This window comes from Vulpes vulpes, chromosome 7, assembly GCF_048418805.1.
Source record: "Vulpes vulpes isolate BD-2025 chromosome 7, VulVul3, whole genome shotgun sequence".
Taxonomy (NCBI): Eukaryota; Metazoa; Chordata; class Mammalia; order Carnivora; family Canidae; genus Vulpes; species Vulpes vulpes.
Genome location: NC_132786.1, coordinates 113,248,680 through 113,271,347, shown reverse-complemented (window position 1 = coordinate 113,271,347; position 22,668 = coordinate 113,248,680). Strand labels below are relative to the sequence as shown.

At 43.2% G+C, this 22,668-nt stretch overlaps 1 protein-coding gene across 21 annotated transcripts in view; it reads left to right on the top strand.

The window, feature by feature from the left end:
• Positions 1-22,668, top strand: part of ELMO1 (engulfment and cell motility 1) — a 672,133-nt gene that overhangs the window by 640,030 nt on the left and 9,435 nt on the right. For all 21 annotated transcript variants that reach the window (XM_072764753.1, XM_072764758.1, XM_072764757.1 and 18 more), the window contains 2 exons: positions 7,446-7,553; positions 15,383-15,465. In XM_072764753.1, the coding sequence (XP_072620854.1) occupies positions 7,446-7,553; positions 15,383-15,465 (191 nt within the window). The remainder of the gene's footprint in view (positions 1-7,445; positions 7,554-15,382; positions 15,466-22,668) is intronic.

The following is a 22,668-nucleotide window of genomic DNA, read 5'->3' as shown; positions in this document are numbered from 1 at the left end:
AGACATGAGACCTCTCAGGGCTACAATTTCCCACCTACTAATAGTGGGAGAATAGGACTAGATGATCTATCTCTTTGCCCAGGTGGGCAGATAGTCAATTCTATCCCTGATCTCTTCATCGCCTTTGGGAAAATCAATAGTCGGGACATATTGCTCCCATAAGATGATTTATAAAGTTTTTATTTACTTGGCCAAAGGACATAGAAGTAGGAGAAGGAGGGAAGAGATGGCACGGAGATACATTTCATCCAGTTACTCCACTGACATCCAGTTAGAATCCTCCGGAACCTAATTCAGAGAGCTCAACTTCACCTTCCAGTCTACTTTGTCATGAGTCTTCCCTTTCTAGGCTGAAACGGATAGATTCTACTAGAATAATCCTGTTCCTAGGTGTAATTATGACAGAGGTTTTTTTTTTTTTTTTTTGGCTAAAGAAGTGTCAGCCAATTATCTGCAAATTTTTCCGGTTTTCTAAAAACAAATTACCTAATGAACAAAAAATTATTAGCACCTGGATTATACATTTATCAGTCAAGCTCCTTAGAGAGCCCGGCCATCCGTATTTAATATAAAATCATCCTTTTGGGTGCAGAAAGGAAGGCCTTTTGGTGTTTGGTGAATGGATTTAAGAGCTGGTGACCAGGTCTATGTGCTTAAAACTAGGGATTCAAAGCAGACAGTGCTGAAATTGGTTTCCTATCACCCCATCGAAACATTCCACTTAGATTCACACAGATTCATGAGGACATGATGTAAACTCATTTTAATCCCTTTGGAAGAGGTGTGCTCCCACAGGCGCTCCCAGAAGGGAACAGCCATGTGCCATCGCAGGTCAAAGAGCAAGCACACTGGGAAGGAATGGTGGCCACGCTCCATTTAAACTTATTCGACAGTGAGTCAGATAGTGATGAGTCGATTTAGGTATCAGCTTTACAGGGGATAATATGAAAGAGCTTTCTGTCCCAGAGCACTGGAAAGCAGAGGAACAGATAGAGTCCTTCACCACACCGCCTTTGGCTAGAAGACCCGAGTTAATACCTGCCCATCATCCGGCCTGCCTCATCCACAGCTCTGCTGCTTGGTTAGACTGATGTAGAGATTCACAAATCTGGGTTTCTAGGAATTCTGACCACATTAGAACTTGGAGGCAGTGAGTCATGAGAGACCCATCAAGCAGCTTTCAAGGCCTTGCTTTCCCCGCTCACCAGCTGGGTGGCCTTGGGTAATGTTCTAGACCTCTCTCCGTGGTCCTATTTCCTCATTTGTCAAATGACGTCAGTTCCTGCAGTTACAAATAGTTGTAAGTAAGGGTTAGATAATACCCTGCATTGATAGCACTCAGTAGAGTGCTTTGCACGTTGTCTAACATTCTTTAGTGATATCTAGCATTAATTTTAGCTTGTAGATCCTCAGAATATAGGTTTTTAAACACAGGCAAGAGAGTGGCAAAGGGTGTCACAGACTAACTTCGCTCCTGTTCGGATCCTTCACAATTAGATAGTTTGCCCTGCTTCCGTGTCTCCTGGGCTTCTGCAGGATGACATTCAGGTGAAACTCCAGAAGTTGTGTATGTTAGCCATTATTTGCATCATGAGAATCTGCAGGACCAGGAATTGCTATTTTCCTTACATTTCAGAGATTGGGGTCTTTCAGAATCCTTCGTGTTGAATAGCCTTGATAAAAGCACAGGGCTACACAGTGGAATGTCATTACAAGAAATGATAATATGAAACTTTTGCTTCTCGTTGAAAACGTTGTCCATTTTGTTGGCCAACATCCCTTCTCTAAGCATGAACTCGATAAACTTTTAATTAGGGACTCGGAAGTGAGCAAAACATATGCCCCTGAGGAACTGGCATGTTTCCATGCTGCTTCCAGCGGTGATATACCTTACTTTGGTCTTTCAGCTCACTAAGAAAACCTGGAGCCAAGTGGTATATTCAGGCATGGTAACCAAATGAACTCTTGTTAGGAGCAGCCTATTTCTTCCTCTATCCTTGATTGAAGTTTTCACTCAATAATTAAACCTTATCATAACCCTTTTTTATAAAAAATTTTTTAAAAAATCAGGGATAAATAAAAGTGGATTTTCAAAGGAAGAAAATCCAGTGGATTTTCAAAGGAAGAAAATCCAGTTGATTTTCAGGGACAGAGCACTTTCCAGTAGATCGAAATAAGAGATAATCCTTGTTCTTGGAAGGTGGAGGGAGCAGGAGTGGACAAGAGGGGTTGCCATTCACTGGAAGAACAGGAAGTTGTGAGCCACCTCTGTGCAGGGTGCAGAAATGGAGATTTTATATATGTTTTACTAATATAATAATTAACATTACTTAACAAAAGAACAGAATCCCTAAGGTTCTTGTAACTTGGCCACGGCCACTTAACTGCTGTGTGAGGGCCAGGTGCGTATGACTCCAAAGCAGCACTTAGGCCAAACCATCTTTAAAAGGATTTGGGGCTCTGGAGTCATCTTCTGTTGTGAAAGAAAGTAGCAGTCTGCAGGGAGCCATCTCTCATTCTGAAGACTGTCCAGTGAAATGAGGAAGATTTGGAAGGCAGGATGGGCCTCTGTCTCTACCTATATTCATTGTCTTCCTTTACTGGACCAGCAGAGGAATCTGGTATCTCATCACCCCTCAAAGAAGACATTTCCCTTTAAAACCATTGCTGGGGTCCCTTGTGTTTTATGACTTGCAAAGCTTCAAGCCTGAGCAGGAAAAAGACCTGCACACTCTAAAGATGTTGCACATTTTAGGTTAACCTAGGGAAAGCTCTAAAATCCTGATGAAAGTGCCCTAAGAGCTCACTTTAGTGAAAGTCACCTGCTTCCCAAACAGGACTCTCAGGGCCCCCTGGGCAGCACCTATCTGCCAACCAGGGGCTTTGTACCCAAGACATAGATGTGCCCCTGAGTCCACAGCAGAGCTGATCAAGACTCCATTCCTGCTGTGCCCTGTGCCCCACTGACCCGCCCAGCATTTCCCACTCAACAATAGTAGCTGGTATTCCACTTGCCCAGCTGCCCTGCAGTCCTGCTGGCCAACCCTAAATATGTCTCTAGCCTTGATGATGGATATTAACCACCAGTTGTCCTATTGGATATAGCTACCTATGGCTCATTTAATTGAAATTAAATAAAACTTGAAACTTCTTTTCCTACTATTGGATAAGTATCCACAGAGTATTTCTGTCATTTCAGAAAGTTCTCTATCACACAGAGCTGCAAGAATTACAGTTGTCAGTGGTTATTAGCTCCATAATGATCTATGCGACATTGGGAATAGCTTTAATCAGCCCTGGAGACCTTCTCACCAGGCTTGTGAGCTCTAAAACCGGCTTTCTTTTCTGATTCTTCACACACACACACACACACACATGCACACCCACACAAATGCACGCGTACAGAGATAGAACGAGAAAATGAAGCACAAAATTGTCTCCATTGTCAGTTTTTGAATTTGGAGAATGAAGAAATGGCTATTAGCATGCTAACACTCGTAATTGGCTGGAAGACCTCTCTATTAACTCCTGTTTATTCTTTAAATGCTAGTAAACAATCTTTGATAATGTTCTCACTGCTTCCTACTAATTGCTTTTAGTGACACGATCCACTCATTCATTGCCCAGAGGGATTGAGGAGCTAGTAACATCATGCTGGGTTTTGAAAAGAAATACACATTTTTCTTACCATAAAAGAAACTGCAAATCAAGCTGCTGCTGCTGGCTGACACTAAAATTGTCTCCTGCGATGAGCCAGCGTGTTGTGCTGCTCGGGGCTGGCAGTTCTGCTGTCCTTTACAGCAGCTCCACCTTGGAGACAGACATACACCAGTTATGATGCCTCTAAACCTTCCCAGAGCTAATGACTCCAGCCTTTATCCTGAGGAAGGTACTGGCATGATACCTACCCATTGGCTTATGAGCAAAACAGCCTCCCCAAGACTTTTCAGCCCCATCTCTAATATTTTGCCATCCATCCAAGATTCCTGTTTGATGGGAACAAAGTAATCACTTACATCAATGACGTGCAGATCTTTTTTGCTCTCTCCCATTTTAGTAGTAGACTGAGAAAAAGGAACTCCTTAGGAAGCAGAGGAGTCAGCCAGAGGTAGGAGGAAAACCAGAGGAGTGTGGTGTCATAAAAGTCAAGAGAACCTAAGCCTCTGGAAGGAGGAAATTCCATCAGCTGTGCACCTGCTATTGTCATGGCAGGGTTCTGGGGAGCCTCTTGTGTTCCCTTTCAGCTAATGGCCATCGCAACCTTGCAAAGACGATGCTTGCTTTGCCTCCAGGAACCCTGATAACTGGCCACTGTTCTCTGTTAGCTTCTGAGTTGGAGAATATGTTGCACAAGAGACCTTCCGTATTCCCATTTTTCCCTGTGGTACAGAGTTGCTGAGTCCCTAAGCCTACTTCCCAAACCTAGGAAACGGGTGTTTCCACCATGTTTCTCTCAGTTGCCACCAAGAACCTGGGGAACTCTTTGTCCTTCAACTTCTTGGCTTTTGTCTCTCACATCTGTCTGCCTTTCATACTGATGACTTTTTGCTGTACCCAGTAGACTGCCGTGCGCCTGCCTCGTAGGCACTCTGCAAATATTCATTGGATAAATAAAAGTCCCTTGAAAGTATACGCGGCAGAAATTTTGGAAGACTTACAAATGAATATAAGTTGTGCATTTTACTTCACAATCTATCTGTTTGTGCCACTTAAATTTTGTAATGCTCCCCCAGCATCCTGAGAATGAATGATCTTTGATTGCGTCATATTGACCCTTGGGCTTTGGGTTGCTGCCGTTACCCCTAGAGCTTATCCCAGCTTAAGAAGTGAGGGATCCCTGGAGAGAACAGGTTGGGCCCTTACTCAGAATAAGACCAGCGTGTCCCAGGGCACAGCTCATTGACTTCCTTGCCAGCTTTGGTCACCCTTCAGTTGCTCACTAGCTAAAACTCCCACTGCCGAGGTGTCGGGAAGGAAGCATCATAGTAAATCTCTCCAGCTGGCTTTGCACAGTCTCCGCAGGCCACTTAGACGAGCTGAAAGCTCCCTTTGGGGAGGAAGAAGCTACGCAGCCCATCATGCAGGCCCCCCAAGAGCACTGTTGATGCTCACGGCCAAAGCACGGCCGGCTCCTTTGGAATTCACATTCCTGTTGTGAATCACAAGTCCAATTCCCAAATGTATTCTCCTCGTGGAGGATTGATGATTATATGTTTGCCTAATTGAAATGACTGGAAATTATTCAGGGAGTAACTTTATTTTCTCCCTTTGAAATACTCTCCCAGGAAAATGACCTGTGTTGTATGTATAGATAGAACTTAATTTTGAAAATTGAGCAAGACCAGCTGCTGCCCTAGCCGTCAAGTAATTTTTCCTTTCCTCTCGCATTTTTCCACCAGAATTCATATTCTTTTTAAATATATGGGTTGCCATATTCGGACTGCACTCAAGAATTCTCAAACCCTATTTATAGATGAGGAAGATAGGAATCACAGAGGCATTTCACTTTTGTGGATCAAGTTTGGGAGTTTTCTTTGTTCATTGTGTGGTTTTCCTTCCATTTTTAAAACTTTCTTTTCGGGCACCTGGGTGGTTCAGAGGTTGAGCATCTGCCTTCGGCTCCGGTCGTGATCCCGGGTCCTGGGATCGAGTCCTGCACCGGGCTCCTCGTGGGGAGCCTGCTTCTTGATCTGCCTATGTCTCTGCCTCTCTCTGTGTGTCCCTCATGAATAAAAAAATAAAATCTTAAAAATAATAAATAAAACTTACTTTTCTATTACAGGAGTCCTAGTTAAAACACAAGTTTTGCATGAAGGCAATTTTAGATAGGAAAACAATTTCCTTACAATGTTACAGAGCACTTTCTAATTAGAATAGTTCAAAACAATACATCTGCAGACACAATAATGAGGTGACTTGACCAAGGCCACCATGGTCGCCAACTGCATAACTGCACAGAGGGGCGTACGGATGCTTTCAAGGTCATGCATGCTTTGTGCCTTAAGCGTTTTGACCAAGTCTCCTTGGGTCCTCATTTATCAACTTAGCCAACACCAACTGTACAACTCCTACATCCCAGACACTGTGCCAAGGGATTGGGACCGTGCAATTGTGAAGACAGTGGCTGTCATTAGAGAGCCCTGGCTTCTCCACACTGTCCGAGCTCAATGAGTATCCTGAGTCTTCTTGCATCAGTAATTGTTCACAGTACACCTGCCAGGGCAAGTTGCTTACCTGGGGCTTGTGGCAAATGATGAGAAATACCAAGAGGCTTAACATGGGGGTACCAATAATCAAGGAAGATGCTGGGGCAGCTAGGAGAATGGGGAGAGTCCCTTCAGTAGTAATCAGAGAGGGCTTCCTGGGGGAAGAGGCGTCTAAGCACAGCCTTGCTTGAGAGCGTCACAAAGATTGCTGTCACAGTTTAAGTTCCTTATCTATAAAAAGTGTTTTTTGCCTCCTCCTTCCTACCTCACAGGCTTATTCAAATATTTTTAATACATGGGAATGCAGAGGAGGTTAAGTGAGGGAGTTACTTATAATAATGGCCCTAAGGCCCTGGTCATGCCTATTTCTTTGGTTTTGTCTTAATATTTTATATATGTTTTTGGTTTCAGGTGTACAAGATAGTGATTTGATACTTATATATGTTACAAAATGGTCACCACAGTAAGCATAGTGACCATCTGTCACCATACAAAGTTGTTACAGTGTTACCAATTACATTCTCTATGCTATACAATACATCCCATGTCTTATTCATTTTATAACTGGGAGACTGTACCCTTTAGCCCAATTCTAGTCATGTCTATTTAGAGAAATAAACTCTAGGAATTAGAGAGGAGACGATTGTGAATATCCTCGCGCTTTGGATAAATCCCTGAATTATTTAGATTATTTCCTCATGAATTCCACCCCTGTGTGTATCACTAGTATCCTGACAATTCATTCTTTGATTAATTTGTGTGTAGTAGCCCCAGGGATGGGGGTCTGGTATACCAACTAAGATATGGCATACAGCTATCTCAACAGTCTTAAAATCTCAGAGAGGTATGTAGAAGGAGAAGAGTTCCAAGAAAGCCGTTTTTTCTACATCTCCCTCCCCACATCTGCCAGGCCTAAGTGGACAAGTGGTAACCCCCATAGTCATTATAGATATTAATGAAATGATGCTCTGGAAACCACCACCTCAGAAAACCTGGTGTCAGTATTCCTGAAGGATTTCACAACCTCCCCAGTGGTTAAGCAGGACAGCGCCAACTAAATATCAAAATCCAAAGGGGACTCATCGCCCAGGGCTCTAGAATTCAATCCTTCCCGAAGACTTAAAATCAAATGCATTACTTGCGCTTCCAGGCAAGACTATTAGAAAATAAGGATGTCGATATTTTTGGAATTCAGAATCACCTGTCTCATAAATTTGTGTGTTTGTATTTTTCCCTCAGACAAATTTTGGTACTGTCGACTTTCACCCAACCACAAGGTCCTGCATTATGGAGACTTGGAAGAAAGTCCTCAGGGAGAAGTGCCCCACGATTCCTTGCAGGACAAACGTAAGTGGCTCTCCTGTGCAGGAGGAGTGAGTTTGCATTGTTGGTTTAGCTTCCTGGTCACAAAATAGCATGCTGGAAAATGACCAACCCAAATAAATCCACTGGGCATGTCTCATCTTGTTGCGCATCTTGGCCTGAGCATTCTCATCATGAACAAGAACCTGAGAGATTAGGGGTTTGGGACTGAACAGGGGAGGGCACAGAAGGAATGCTCACATATCTTTCCAGAAAGACGTAAGCCCTGGGGTTCAGACATCCACTTTTGCACTACTTCTCCAGGTGCTGTTTCAAGAAGCAAAGACAATAGAAGCCTGACTCTGTCAGTTGTCTTATTCTGGTGATGAAATAATTTCTCATGAATCATGTGCTTGATTTCTAGCACATTTATTCATTATAGTTCAGTGTATCCTATAATTATAAAGCAGAGCTAATGGCAGACCCCAGTATGGCTAACCTACTTCAGGAGAAGTAACTTAGAAAAATCTATGACCAGTTACAGTCCATTGTCAGCTAACGATTCCCTGAAATACATGTTATTTGTATTTATTTGCTGTTTCTGCATGGTGTCTGTTTTAACATGTATGTTTTGAAGAGTCAGTAATTTACTAGATTATTTTAGCCCAACACCAAGCCAGGTTCCAGGTTTTTAGACAATATTAAGTGTACAAGTTAAATCAGGTATTAAAGAAACATTAAAATACACCAGGGTCATGAATTGATTTGGAAGAGGAATGAGATAAAATGAACATAACCTCAGAGGATATCCCAGGTAGAGAAATCAAAGAGTGAGAGTGAGAAAAAATAAATAAAAAAACACTTTCAAATAGCCTTCAAAACTCATGCTGCCCAGATCAAATCCTTATGCCAAGCCCCAGCACCCTTCCTTTCATCACCCCAGGACCCACAGAAGTCAGCTCTGGACTGCCTTCCTTGCAGCCCATGGCTACTAAAGGCAACAAATAACCACAGTGAGAAATTCCTGACACTTTCAGACGCTGGAACATTCTCTCTTCGCCCCTGCTGCAAAATGGAAGACTCTGGTCTTCATAGGGTCATTTAGTTCAGAAGCAAGCTTGTTTGCTGTCATAGGAGCACTGCCTCCCTGGCCCACATCATCGGTACCTATTAGTGGGAGGAGAAGGAAATCTGAAACACATGACTGCAGAGTCTGGGGTAGTGTCTGTGAATCCCTACTGTGGCAGCGTTCTGGGGTTCTGGCCCTAATGAGGACTTTCCCTTCAGGTCTCAGAAAGCCTTCCCCATTCCACCATGGACAAGCCAGACCAGTGGTTCTGAGTGTCGTCCTTGGACCATGAACAGCATCTCCTGAAAATGTACTAGAAATGCAGATTCCCTGGCCTCATTTCCAGTCCTACTGAATCATAAACTGGGTTTGGGAGCCAGCCATCTCAGTCTTAAGAGACTCTCCAGGCAATTCTGATGCACGCTCATGAAAACAAGAACCACCGAGCTAGGCACTGCCTGATACTCTTCTCTTCGTGGTGGTCTTCCATTAAAAAATGAGATCTAACTAAAATTTAATATCACATTTCTTTCATTAAAAATGGGCTCTTAATCATGAAAAACAATAAGAGAGACCTAATCTTGGAATATAGCACAGTCCCATCTACTAAATCACATTAGCTTTATTAAAAATTCACAGCTGTGTTTGTATTTTCCTCTGTTTGCTATTAACTGGTGAAAACTCACTGGTGAAACCTCCCTTGTGAACTTGGAACTGTTCAGAGGCCAGAAATTTGGAATAAAGACTCTACCATGGCAAAATGAAGAGTTAAAGGTTACTGTTACTCAATGCAACCAGTTATATACAAAATCTTCATAGTCTGGTTCTTAACCTGACCAGGAAATAGGGCAAGTGATCTGGGCAACACACACACACACACACACACACACACACACACACACACCTTGATTGACTTTCTTCCTCACACAGACAGTGAATCGGCTCTCCCTCTCACTGGACATATTATTTATCCCCATATATTTTTTAAAGATTTTATTTATTTATTCATGGGAGACACAGATAGAGAGAGGCAGAGACACAGGCAGAGGGAGAAACAGGCTTCATGCAGGAAGCCCGATGTGGGACTCGATCCCGGGTCTCCAGGACCATGCCCTGGGCCGAAGGCAGGCGCCAAACTGCTGAGCCACCCAGGGATCCCTATCCCCATATTTATAGGTCTGTGATCCACTTCTCATCTCAGAGATGGATATCCGATTGGCATTGTTTGCAGGTTTTATTTATTTATTTTATTTTTAAAGATTTTATTTATTTCCTCATGAGAGACACACAGAGATAGAGAGGAAGAGACACAGGCAGAGGGAGAAGCAGGCTCCATGCAGGGAGCCTGATGTGGGACTCGATCCCGGGTCTCCAGGATCTTGCCCTGGGCTGAAGGCGGTGCTAAACTGCTGAGCCACCCGGGCTGCCCTGTTTGCAGGTTTTATATGCAGCACTCCCATTCTAGCTGGTTCTGCTGCTTAGGAAATTGGTAGCCCTGCTCCTAGAGAAGGTCAAGGTATAGACCACTCCTAAGCCTTGTAGGGGCAATTATAGGACTTGTCCACAAGCTGATACCCCCTGGCTCTACCAAAGCCTGCACCCCAAAAGGCCAAGGTGAAAGTAACTAGCTATAAACCCAGACTACCAGTGCCGGGGAGAACCAGCTCAACAGGTGGTCACAGAAGAGTAAGGCCAGTGCTGCAAATCTCCAGACAGCTTTTGGTAGTGGCCACATAGTGATACTGGTCCTGGGAAAGGGTTACAATGGTCCCTCTGACAATGGCTCAAAACCCCCAGCCCACTCCTTCCTCTGCAGCCTTTGAAAGCCAGTACTTCAGACTTCAAAAGAGCTGTTCCATCAACAGTTTATCCATTGCAGGATAAACCAGGAATGCATACTTGTACAGGTGTGTGCATGTAAGAGGGTGTGTGTGTGTGTGTGTGTGAAAGAGAGAGAGGGGGGATCCCTGGGTGACTCAGCGGTTTAGCGCCTGCCGTTGGCCCAGGGTGCGATCCTGGAGTCCTGGGATCGAGTCCTGCGTTGCTTCTCCCTCCTCCTGTGTCTCTGCCTCTCTCTCTCTCTCTCTCTCTCTCTCTCTCTCTATGTCTATCATAAATAAAATAAATAAATATTAAAAAAAAAGAAGAAAAAGAAAGAAAGAAAGAAAGAAAGAAAGAAAGAAAGAAAGAAGAGAAAGAAAGAAAGAAAGAAAGAAAGAAAGAAAGAAAGAAAGAAAGGGAGAGAGAGAGAGAGAGATTGTATCTGTATGCACATATGAGCCAAGGAGGGTGTGTATTCATGTAAAGAAGTAAAATGAGCCCAGTATGTGCCTGGGATGAGCAGGCCCCAGCTTAGGAAACTAAAGTTTGCTGCTTCAGGTCTGCCACTGGTTTGCATTTAATTCCAATTCTGCATTCTGCCCCATCCTCTTAGAGCCCTTGGAAGTCATAAACTTCATTCCACTAGAAAAATGAAATGTTCCTTTAATTAATATCAAGTGCCACTGCTCTTGCCATGTACGACTGCCCTCTCTTGAGACCAAGGGGGAAATTGTCTTCCGCCCCTTGAGTTAATCAGTGCTGAATATTGAGATATTGATAAATCAAAGTGTGTAATTGAATCTTCTTAATAAAGAGAGGGTGAGTAAAGATTGAGGGCCTCTCCTTGGCTGTCATCACCCCTTAAGGTTTAGGAAATCTCTCCTCGTATTACTTCTTTTTGGCAGGAGAGATGGCCCCACATCTCAACTACCAGGTTTACAGACTCTTGTCACCCCCAATAGTCGCTAGACTCCATGGCTTTCCAGCGGTGCCCCCAGGCTCCTCAGTGCTGCCCTTTGAAAGAATCTAGGCCAGAGCTCCTCACTCCCACATCAAAGGGGCCAGCGAGGAGAAGGCTCACTCCCTCACAGGGTGATTAAGCCTATTACAGAGGATGAGAGGTGCAGCTGAGACAGCAAAGTGGGCAATTTAGGTCACTGAAGCACGGTGAATAATTCAGGTCCCTCAATCTATAGAGACAATTAACTTTGATTATTGATAATGAGAATAATTGCAAACATTTATTGAGTGCTTACTATATGCCAGGCACTGTGCTAAAAGCTCTACATAAATTACCCTCTTCCTAACCTAGAGAGGTAGATACCATTGTCCTTCTTTTACAGATAAGGAAACTGAGGTACAGAAAAATTTAAATAACCTGTTCATGGCTAGTAAACAGTAGAACAGAGATCTATGCAATCATCAAACTCCATAGCCCTAACTTTTACCCCCAACCCTGTACTACCTGGATGAAAAGCCAACAATGATCCTGGGTCCAGTGTTAGGAGGTCATTCTTGGGGCAACTCTATGACGTAACCGATGCAAGTGTTCCACATTGCAGATGAGGAAGGTTAGGCTCCAAGCACTTCAGCACTAAGTGGAACAACCAGTGGTGGATCTAGAATTCAAAGCCAGTCAGTGACTCCAAAGGCATAGCCCTTCCCACCGCTCTGTGCTGCCAAGTTAGAGATCAGTTCTTCACTGAACTGTACAGGGATAGGGTCTACCTGTCCCTCATCTGTATCCCCACTCTTAGAGGCACCTATGGTGCTGTATATACAGCTATTGCTCATGGCTTACTAGCTACTTCCTAGGGTGGTTTCTGCCTCAATTTGGCTCCCAGTGGTGAAACCCAAAAGAATTTTGGTGGCTATACTTAACTTTTTCAGTTGTATTTTTGTTTTAAATCATAATTCCAGTTCCTTCCACAAAAATTAGCAGCCATAGAGTTTCGTAGAGTATCTGAAGTGATTGCCAGCCACCTCTGGGGCTGTGTTCAGCATGATTTGGGTGTTGATACCTTCCAAAAATAGGGAGAAGTCATGACTAAGCGAGAGAGCATAGAGTAGAAGAAAAAACAGTCCCAACTCTGTCCCCCACTAACTACGTGACATTGCATCATTTATTTCTTCTCTGTAGGCTTCAGCCTGAAAAAAAGATTGAAAGGAATGAATGCCCCAAGGATTTAGAATGGGATGTAGGGTGCCAGCAAGGACCCTTTTATTTCTTATATCTCTGGGTACCACTTCTTTAAACTGCCACCACATTAAAAAAAAAAAAAAAAGTCTAATGGAAACACTAGCCTGACTTTGAAGTAATCAATAGCCCTCTCCTGCCTCCTCAGAGTGTAGATTCAAGGGACATGAGTCTGATTCTGCTCATGGGAATAGAAAGGATGGCATTCTAGCCCTTCTGATGCCTAATCTTCCAGTACATCTAGAGACAAACTATGCAAACAGCAACCTTTAAAAGCCACAGTGTATTTTTAGAATTTTGTGTTTCCTCTTAGCCATAATCCTGTGAGTAATACAGCAGCTTGTCTCCTTGACAGGGGACAATACATATAAAAAAAAAAAACAGAATATGTACTGCCACAAGCATGGTAGAAAAGTTCCTTTTCTCCCCTGAAGCCTTCTCATTAGAGATTCTGAAGACTACTCCCACCGTAGACTTTTGTGTTACTCTTGTCCCGTTCCATATGATGGGTTTTCAAAGCCAAAGGGTAACTTGGTATTTATAGATTGTAGAAACCCTTTCTAGTTCGTTGACCATGTTATATATTATACAACAAAAGATTTCCACAAGGTACTTGTGACTCAAACTCCATCTGAAGCTTGAGAAGGCTTTTGAATAGGTTAACTCTTTCGTAAATTCACTTCCACGGTGGATGTTCAATTGAAAAGTAAACACAGAGTCAATCCGACTTCTGAAAGTGCCCAAATGTCCCCCTCCTGGGGTAGTGATGAGGCAACCAGATTGACCACTGAGGGGAACAGGGCTGATTATTGGTTATAAAAATGGATTTCAGGAGAGCTGAAGTCAGCCGGTTGTGGTCACAAGTAGGTCCAGGAATTATAGAGACCACCTATAGGAAGATGCCAAACCAGAGGGGCAGGAAAGGCATCCAAGGTAAAAAAGGATGATGTCCCTCAAGGTAGGCTGCATTGCTGCACTATGCTGCTGGAACAAACAGCTCCAGATCTCAGTGGCTTATGACAAGAGTTTCTCACCCACATTGTATAACTGACATGGGCCGCGAAAGGACTGTGCCACACCAATGGCTGCTATGCCATCCCACATCTGTGCCACCTGGATGGAAAGTGTAGCCTGTTCAGTTTCTGACGAGAGGCTGATGGATGTGAACTTTTTTACTGCCTCCTTCAAGAAGACACATGCATGCTGGTGCCTCTCACATTTCACCAGCCAGACCTAATCAGGGGGCCCAACCTAACTGCACAGATTGCTGGGAAGTGTAGTCTTCCAATGCCCAGAAAGGGAGGAAGACCAGATATGGGTCAGCACAAGTAACATCTGCCCATGCAATCTAGAATCAGGACTGCAAGATGAAGGAGCGGACGGGGGAACGGAGAGCAGGGAGGATGTGCAGAGATTACGGGAAGGGTTCATTACAACCCCACTTCTGTCCAGGGTTAGAGAAAGCTCTAGGGCTCTCAACAGATTTGAACAAGATCTTAGCAATTGTAGGGAACCTGGAAAATGTTAGCTTTTCAAGGGTCTTCCTGTGGTATCATTTTGATATTCTATATGTTTCATCATTTCATCTTCATCTAAATCTCTCCCCTACAACCCAATACCTCAGTAAAGGTATATGAACTTTAATTATGAAATCTCTCATTATCTTCTTCATTAGGGGAATCTAAGGCATTGATTACTCAAAGTTTCTGCAGATCCTAAGTTCACAATGCCTTGTGGGCCTAAAAGACTAGGGATTGGAGAGGAACAGGTGACTTCACAGTTTTTTAAAGTGTGGTTCCAAACCATCTTACTGCCTTTTCTCTTTCAGATGATCTGGGCAAAAGTTTCCAATGCTCAAACCTGTCCATGTCTTTTATCTTCCTCCTAAGTCCTGAGTAAGACATGAGATAACATCATTTTATCTAACTACATTATTCTCAGGATCTCTAAGATAAATACCAGCTACCATTTCCCTATCAGAAAAGAATGTTCCCTTTCTTTAATTGAGTTTACTTTTGTTGTCTGTAAAATAGGGATTAAAAATATGCCTGCCTCACAGAGTTGCCGTGAGAATTAACAAGATGGGGGATGCTTGGGTGGTTGAGCATCTGCCTTCAGCTCAGAGCACGATCCTGGGGTCCTGGGATCCAGTCCCATATCGGGCTCCCTGCAGGGAGCCTGCTTCTCCCTCTGCCTGTGTCTCTGCCTCTCTCTCTGTGTCTCTCATGAATAAATAAATTTAAGAAAAAAATAACAAGATGGTAGAGAGCTGGAATTTGGAGAGTGAGTGTTCAGATCCGGATTCATTTTTTTGTGGTAAGGTTGCTTCTCCTTGTTATCCAAAACTCAGAAGCTAATAGATGCAGGTACTGTAGCAAGAGATACCAGTGTGTGTGAAGCACCTGGCGTTGTTCCTGGCAGCAGCGGTTCTTCCGTATTATCAGTATCAGTACTGCTAGTAGTAGTACCATTACTGCTGATTCTGATGCCATTACTTTTACACAACAATGATGGGTTTTCTTAGGATTTGTTTTGTTTCTGCTTGTGAACGTAGATTTTTTTTTCTCCCCAGGGATGCTTCTTAGTAAAATATAAGAATCAATTTTAGTTTCTGGTCCTGGGATTTTGCCTTTTTCTCTTTCTCTTTTTACCTTTTTTCTTTTCTCTTGTTGCAGTAGTTTCCAGGAATGACAGCTGTGCCCGCAGACACCATGCTCTCCCCTGCTTCTTTACTGACATCTCAGCTTTCCCATGGTGTAGTGACTTTCATTTTCTTATGAATTGCAGTGCCGGTGGCAGATATCAAAGCTGTGGTGACGGGGAAGGACTGCCCTCATATGAAAGAGAAAGGTGCCCTTAAACAAAACAAGGTATGATTTCCAAAGTTCTTGCAAATAGTGTTATCTGCACAGTGCATTCAGCGAAGGTAGGGGGTCCAGCCGTGTGTTAGTAACTGTGCGTGTGTGTGCGCATGTGCTTGCATGCATGCACCTGCATGTGCTGTTGCATGTCACTTAGCTCTCCTTTTTCCTTCTCTGACTGCTTTTATATCCCTTAGCCTTATACTTTCACTGATCACTTCAGAACCCCCACCTCTTCCGTTCTCTCCCTTCCTGTCTCCTAACAACCTTAGGGATGGCCGTCTTCACCCACTATTGTCACCCAAGCTTTCTCTGCTCATCTTCATCCATTCTCTGGGGCTCTCCTAGCCTCCCATTTATGTTCATGTTGTCTCCTCCCTGACTTCCACCCCAATCTCTTCCATTTTACCTCCTTCGGTAGCCTCTCTGGAGTCTCTGTGAATCCTGGGAAAGGCAGATACCAGAACATTCAAAACATTTTAGAAAATTTAAGGGCCTGATAGTCTTCAGCATCATGGAAAGTATTATTAAATAACTCAAAATCAGCTTAAGGGAGAAAATTTCCCCCAACGTGAATATTGCATAAATTCTCTTCATATCACAGTATCTTTCATCTTCCCCTCCTGGTTTACCAACCAACTGTTCATCATAACAGCCTGTTCCATACCAGAGGGTATGGCAGGAGGCACCATTTGAAAAGATGGAAGAATTTCCTTTGCCCCCCCCCCCCCCCCCCCCCCGTTTGGAGGTATTTGCCCTTGGAAGGCCACGAGGGAGCCAATTCTTTGTTTCTACCTCTCGGCATCTTGTGATACATAGTACCCATCCATAAACAAAATTATCTAGATTGATCTGGGTACTCTAGCCACCTTGGTACCAAAAAATATCACATAGATCAGTTGTACTGTAAAAGTACTATTTATGAAGGTAAAGGGAAGCGGATACAGCCAAGAAGGCCAATAACAAGATCACTGCTTCCTAAGTCACATAAATATAACTCACCTCAACTCGATGTGAATTCCTTCTTTGTCAAGCCTGTCACAGCATCATCAGATGATGCACTTAACTGACAAGCATAATGATATAAGGGCATGCTTCAGAGTCTGTGGGTCAACTGTTACACAGCATTTCTTTCTTTTTCATGATATGGGAAACAGGGATTGTACCGCTCCTCAGATTTCAGATGAACATCCTTAACTATACCAGCAGGTTCCCAGTCTTCATGGTTTGCCTCTCCTACCACCTGATATCAGAGCACAATCTCAAGGAGCACTGGCTCTGCTCATTTCCAGCACTGGCTCAGCTCCGTCCCATGGTTACATAACACTTGGAGCTGAACAGGAAACAATGTAAGGAAATTGGCAGAAACAAGACTTTATAACCCAGAGAAGGCCAGGAAGGGTGTAGTTGGCAGCAAAACAGACTGCCAGGACTCATGCACTCTGAGTAGGGATAGAGAAGATTATGTAAAATATGTGTGGAGAGACTGGTTTCAGTCCCAACATGGAAGGCACTTGGGAATTGTCACTCCTGTCCTTATAGTAAGAAGAAACTGAATAAAGTAAGAGTCAACAATTTTCTTGGATCTACTAGGAACTGAGGTCACAGGGCAAATCACCACCCTGGAATCTGGAGAGTCAAGTGCATCCAGAGAGTCACAGCCAGATCTGCTCACCTGAGCAGAATCCACTAGAACTATAAATTATAGGATCACCTAAATGACAATTCTGATTAATTGCTGAAGGCTGAGTGTGGGCTAGTGTGAAGGTGAGAAACTCAGGGTTTCAGTTTTCTGGGGGGCATGCTTTCATGGGCTTTTCAACCCGTAACCCTAGCAGATTCCCACAGTGAAGAACTGAAAAGGACTACCCTTCAGTCTCTAGCAGGGGAAAAGGAGGAGCAATCATGACATATGCCAGAGACTTCCCCATAACAAAGTTCTATTTTGCAGACCCGTTTCCTATCTAGGGGAAGAGAATTTCTCCCATTTTATCTCATTTTAGCCTTCTGTCTCAACTGTGGGGTTGGGGGTGGAAGAGACATAGTCAACAACAGTCGAGCCTCAAGGAAATTGATAGGAAACTCTGCAGCCAGAAAAAAAGGGAGGGGTAAGAGGGAAAGGGGAAGGCTATACCATTTGAGAAGGTGACAGCTGCAAGATATAGAGTCCCTAAAAGATGAAGGTTTAATTGCTAAATTATAGAATCCAATCCCTCACCCATATCCTACCACCACACCCATATCCTATCCTACTGCCACACAACCTATTATCCAAGATAATAACATTGGATTAGGGCTGAAAGATCTGCCAGACATACACTCTCTCTGAGGAGGAATACTTAGGGAAGCCCACTTGTTCTCAATAGAGAAGGCAAAAAGAGGGATACTAGAGGAATTTGAAGCCTCTGCCACTTAAAGCTTCAGTAAATATTAAACACATTGCAATTCCATGCCAGATTAACATAAATCATCACCATAAGGGTCTATATATATCACTTCTTATTGCCTGACACAACATGTCTGGATCTCAACAAAAAATTACACGCCTGCCAAAAAGCAAGAAAAAACAGCCTGAAGAAACAAAGCAGTCATCATAACCAGACTCCATTATGACACAGACGCTGGAATTATCAGACAGATTTTAAAATAACTAGATTATAAGTGTCTTAGACTCTAATGGAAAAAAGACACAACCTTAACAGATGGGCAATGTAAGCAAAAAGATGGAAACTCTAGAAACGAATCAAAAGGAAAGGCTATAAATAAAAACACTGTCACAAAAGTGAAGGATGTTTCTACTCGGCTTATCAGTAGATTTGACATGGCCAAGGAAAGGATTAGTGGCTTAAAGATGAGTCAACAGAAACTTCTAAACAAAATCATAAGGAGGGAAAAAATGGAAACCTCAAAGAACTGGGAGATAATTGCAAAAGGTATAACATATGTATAATCAGAATACCAGAAGAAAAAAAGAATGGGGCAAAAGAATATTAAAGCAAGAATGGCTAAGGACAGTCCAAAATTAATGACCCACACAAAACCACACATCCAGGAAGTTTAAAGGACACTAAGCAGGACAAATATGCAAAAAACAAAAAACAAAAAAAAAAAAACACAACACTTAGGCATATCATATTCCAACTATAGAAAACCAAAGACAAAGAACTGAGAGGAGAAATTCACAAATCTATTATTATATCAGGATTTCAGTACCCGTCTGTCAGTAATTGATAGATGAAGCAGACAAAAAATCAATAAAGATATTGATGACTTAGAACAGCACCATCAGTCAGCTTGATCTAATTACATTAATAGGAAATCCACCTGACAATAGCAGAATACACATTCTAATGAAACAAGAGACATTCACTGGATAGACTACATTCTGGGCCATGAAATATACCCTAACAAATTTAAAAGAACAGCAATCATACAAAATACATTTTCAGGGATCCCTGGGTGGCGCAGCGGTTTGGCGCCTGCCTTTGGCCCAGGGCGCGATCCTGGAGACCCGGGATCGAATCCCACGTTGGGCTCCCGGTGCATGGAGCCTGCTTCTCCCTCTGCCTGTGTCTCTGCCTCTCTCTCTCTCTGTGTGTGTGACTATCATAAATAAATAAAAATTAAAAAAAATACATTTTCAGACCAGAGTGGAGTTAAGCTAGAAATCAGTAACAGAAAGATAGCTGGGAAATCTCCCCAAATATTTGGAAATTTAAGAATACTCTTGTACATAACCCATAGTTCAAAGAAGTCTCAAGAGAAATTACAAAATAAACTAAACAGTTAAAATATAAGATCAAGATGTGGGGGATGGGGCAAAAGCAATGTTGGAGGGAAACTTATAACATTAAACACATATATATTAGAAAAGAAGAAAGATTTAAAAATCAATAAAGTTTCTACCTTACCAAACTGGAGAAGAGCAATCTAAGCCTAAAGCAAAGAGAAGAAAAGAAATAATTAATATTAAAGTTGAAATCGATGAAACTGAAAACAGAGAAAATAAACAAAAGCAAAACTTGGTTTTGGAAGATATTAATAAGACAGTTAAACGTCCAGCCTGACTAACCAAAAAAAAAAAAGAGAGAGAGAGTGAGAGAGAGAGAGAGAAGAAGATACAAGTTGCCAATATCAAAACAGGTGTGGAGATGATGATCTCATTTGAGCATATGATATGTGTGGGTGGAATGTGGCCTTCCTGTGTCAGACTCCTCCCCTTAGATGAGATCAACAAAACAGAGTAAATGATATTTTCCGATCTATTTTGGGTTTGTTTGTTTTTTTTTGCCATGCATGGTATTCATGGAAAATTGGATGGATGGATGGATGGATGGATGGATGGATGGATGGATGGATAAATGGGGCACACTGCTATAGCCACATATATAATTCATGGAAAATTGGATGGATGGATGGATGGATGGATGGATGGATGGATGGATGGAGAGATAAATGGGGCACACTGCTATAGCCACATATATAAGAAAGCAAATAGAGGCTATTTCCTAGCATTCACTGGTCAAGATGTTCCAGTCACCTCCAGCTCTTCCAGGCTACCTTGAGGCCTGAGACAAGCAGTATCTCTGCTAGCCTGTCTCTTTCATTGCATACACATGAAAATTGTCTTGCGGTATCTATAGTGTTCATACACCTGGTTTATCAGGCAAAACATCAAAAGGCAGAAGGGAAACCAATGGTTCTAAGAATTTCCTTCCTCAATCCCCCATACCCACACCCCTTCTCCTAATACCCCACAGGCCTGCTACCTCTGGGACTTCTGGTAGAAAAGGAGAGACCTGCAGCTTAAAAGGAGAGCTGACCATAATGTGTCCACAGGAGGTCTGTTAGTACATGGTAGTAGGCAGTAACCAAGGTGTGTTATTGGCTCTTCAGACAGTTTTTCCTTTTTTTTTTTTTTAAATTTTTATTTATTTATGATAGTCACAGAGAGAGAGAGAGAGGCAGAGACACAGGCGGAGGAAGAAGCAGGCTCCATGCACCGGGAGCCTGATGTGGGATTCGATCCCGGGTCTCCAGGATCGCGCCCCGGGCCAAAGGCAGGCGCCAAACCGCTGCACCACCCAGGGATCCCTAGACAGTTTTTCCAATTAGAGGGTAGTTTCTCACATCTTGCGCCATGGGACTTTTGGTTAGCTTAAACACAAAGCAGGACAAACTGACACATTAGGATCCATAAGGGAAACACTTCGTTAATAGCAATACGTGGGTAACTGATGCACTTCTCACTCCTTCAACATCTGATATGCTGGGCACTGTCCAAGGTCCTGGCGCTAGAAAAAAGAAAGGAACTGATCTAACCAGATCTTACTGATACAGGTAGGAATATATCTGACGTAGCAGAAGCTTCCATCTCATGATGTCCTAGAATCCAGCTTTTATTTTTCCAGTGTGATTTATGAACCAGAAATAAGAAGCAGATTAAACTAGAAGCTAATGCTCTAACATCAGCTTGAAAACCCTGGTCTTAACCCAAAAGGCTTTTATTGAGATTTACTTCATTCATCACTTGTATTCATATGAGATTGAGTATCTTCTTTCTACCAGGTCTATGCCAGGAGCTAGGAATTCAGAGATAAACATGACCTGGACCCTGGCCCTAGGAGTCTAGTAGATACAAGACTTATATGCCAACGTGCAATGATAATCCAATGTTGTCTATGTCCTGGAACATTTAAATATAGGGAGAGCCTGGGAGATGTGAAGAGAGGCTCTCAGAGGAATTGAAAAGGAATTGCTAAGGGAGGGGAGAAAGAGGAAGACTTTCTAGGAGGGGGAAGGAGTATGTGAAAAGGCACAAGGTCCTTCCACCATATGAAAGAACATCCTCTGTTCTTTGAGAGTGATTGAGAATCACTGAGTTCAGAGTATAGGATTGAGAGACAAAGACAGAGAAGGCAAAGGACCGAGAGAAGAAAATGGGTTGGGGAACTATTGGCTGATAAGGCTAAGATAGAGTGGGGCCAGAAAGTTACAGCTGCCTGAAGAGGGCATTATCCTCTATTAGTATATGCTACATGAATGGGTAATTTTTGCCTTCTAAAACAGAAACTCAAACTCCCAGACCTATAGATGAGCAGCAGTGTTTTATAGCTATGAAATCTACTGCTATGCCTATGGCTATATTTAGCACATGCACATGCCAAGTTATGTCTTGTGTCTTTGCCCTCCAAGATGACCTGAATAAATGGTGGAGAACCAACATAGTTCAAGTGAGTGCTGGAAAAAATGCCCAAATGAGACCTGTCACCTCAAAACAATGGCAGCCAGCACTGTATACTGAATATATGTCCTATAAAATTCTGCTCTTATATTCAGTCTGTCATTTTGATCCCTGGAAAATGGCAGTCCCCAAAACAAGATGTCATCCATGCCCAAAATTTCTCTGAGCCTCCCCTGACCCAACATGCCTTGTCACTGGTCATAAGCCCAAGAGTTGAAGATGGGGTCAGAGGTCCTAGTGCATGCTGGTTTGGTGGGTGGAGGGGGGAATTCAGATTCTCCTGCCCCGTTTCAGAATTCTCCCATCCCAGGCCTTCCTCCACCTACTGAGAGATGTAAATTAATGAAATAGAGGATGAAAATAGGAACTCCTGAACATAATTTTTCACTGAACCAAATCCAGAGGGGGAAAAAGGACTGTGAGTAGCAAAGCCCCAGAGCATCAGATGTCTGAATGTTGAGGAGTGTGACAAAGCCCCTGAGGGGGATACTGCCCCAGATCCATGACTGCCACTCTCCCACCTCCTGGCACCTCTATCCCTCACAGACAGTTTGGACAGGTGGCAGCTTCTGGAGTGTTAGTCTGAGAGGTGCCATCGCTCCCAGCTCTGTAGCCTGTGTGTTCGAAGAGCTGAAGAGCTGACCTCCACCAGTGACTCAATGACAACAAGCCAGAGACGTCAATAAAACTCATTATAGGCGATAGCAGCCTTTAATGCAGGCATGTGGTTCAGAGAATTAATTCCTCCCACCCCTCCCAGGCAGCTTTGGTGAAATGAAAGTGGGGATTGACATTCTCACGAATTTCCTATTTCCTGCCTGTGTTTATCAGGAATCTAGGTCATGACGACTCCACTCATTCACGTCCTCACTGGTTTGTGCCTTAGGAGGGCAGAGCCCAACATGAGCAGGCCCCATCCTTTCTTTTCCTTTTCTGGGCCTCTGCAGAAGAGAAAATGTCACAAGGAC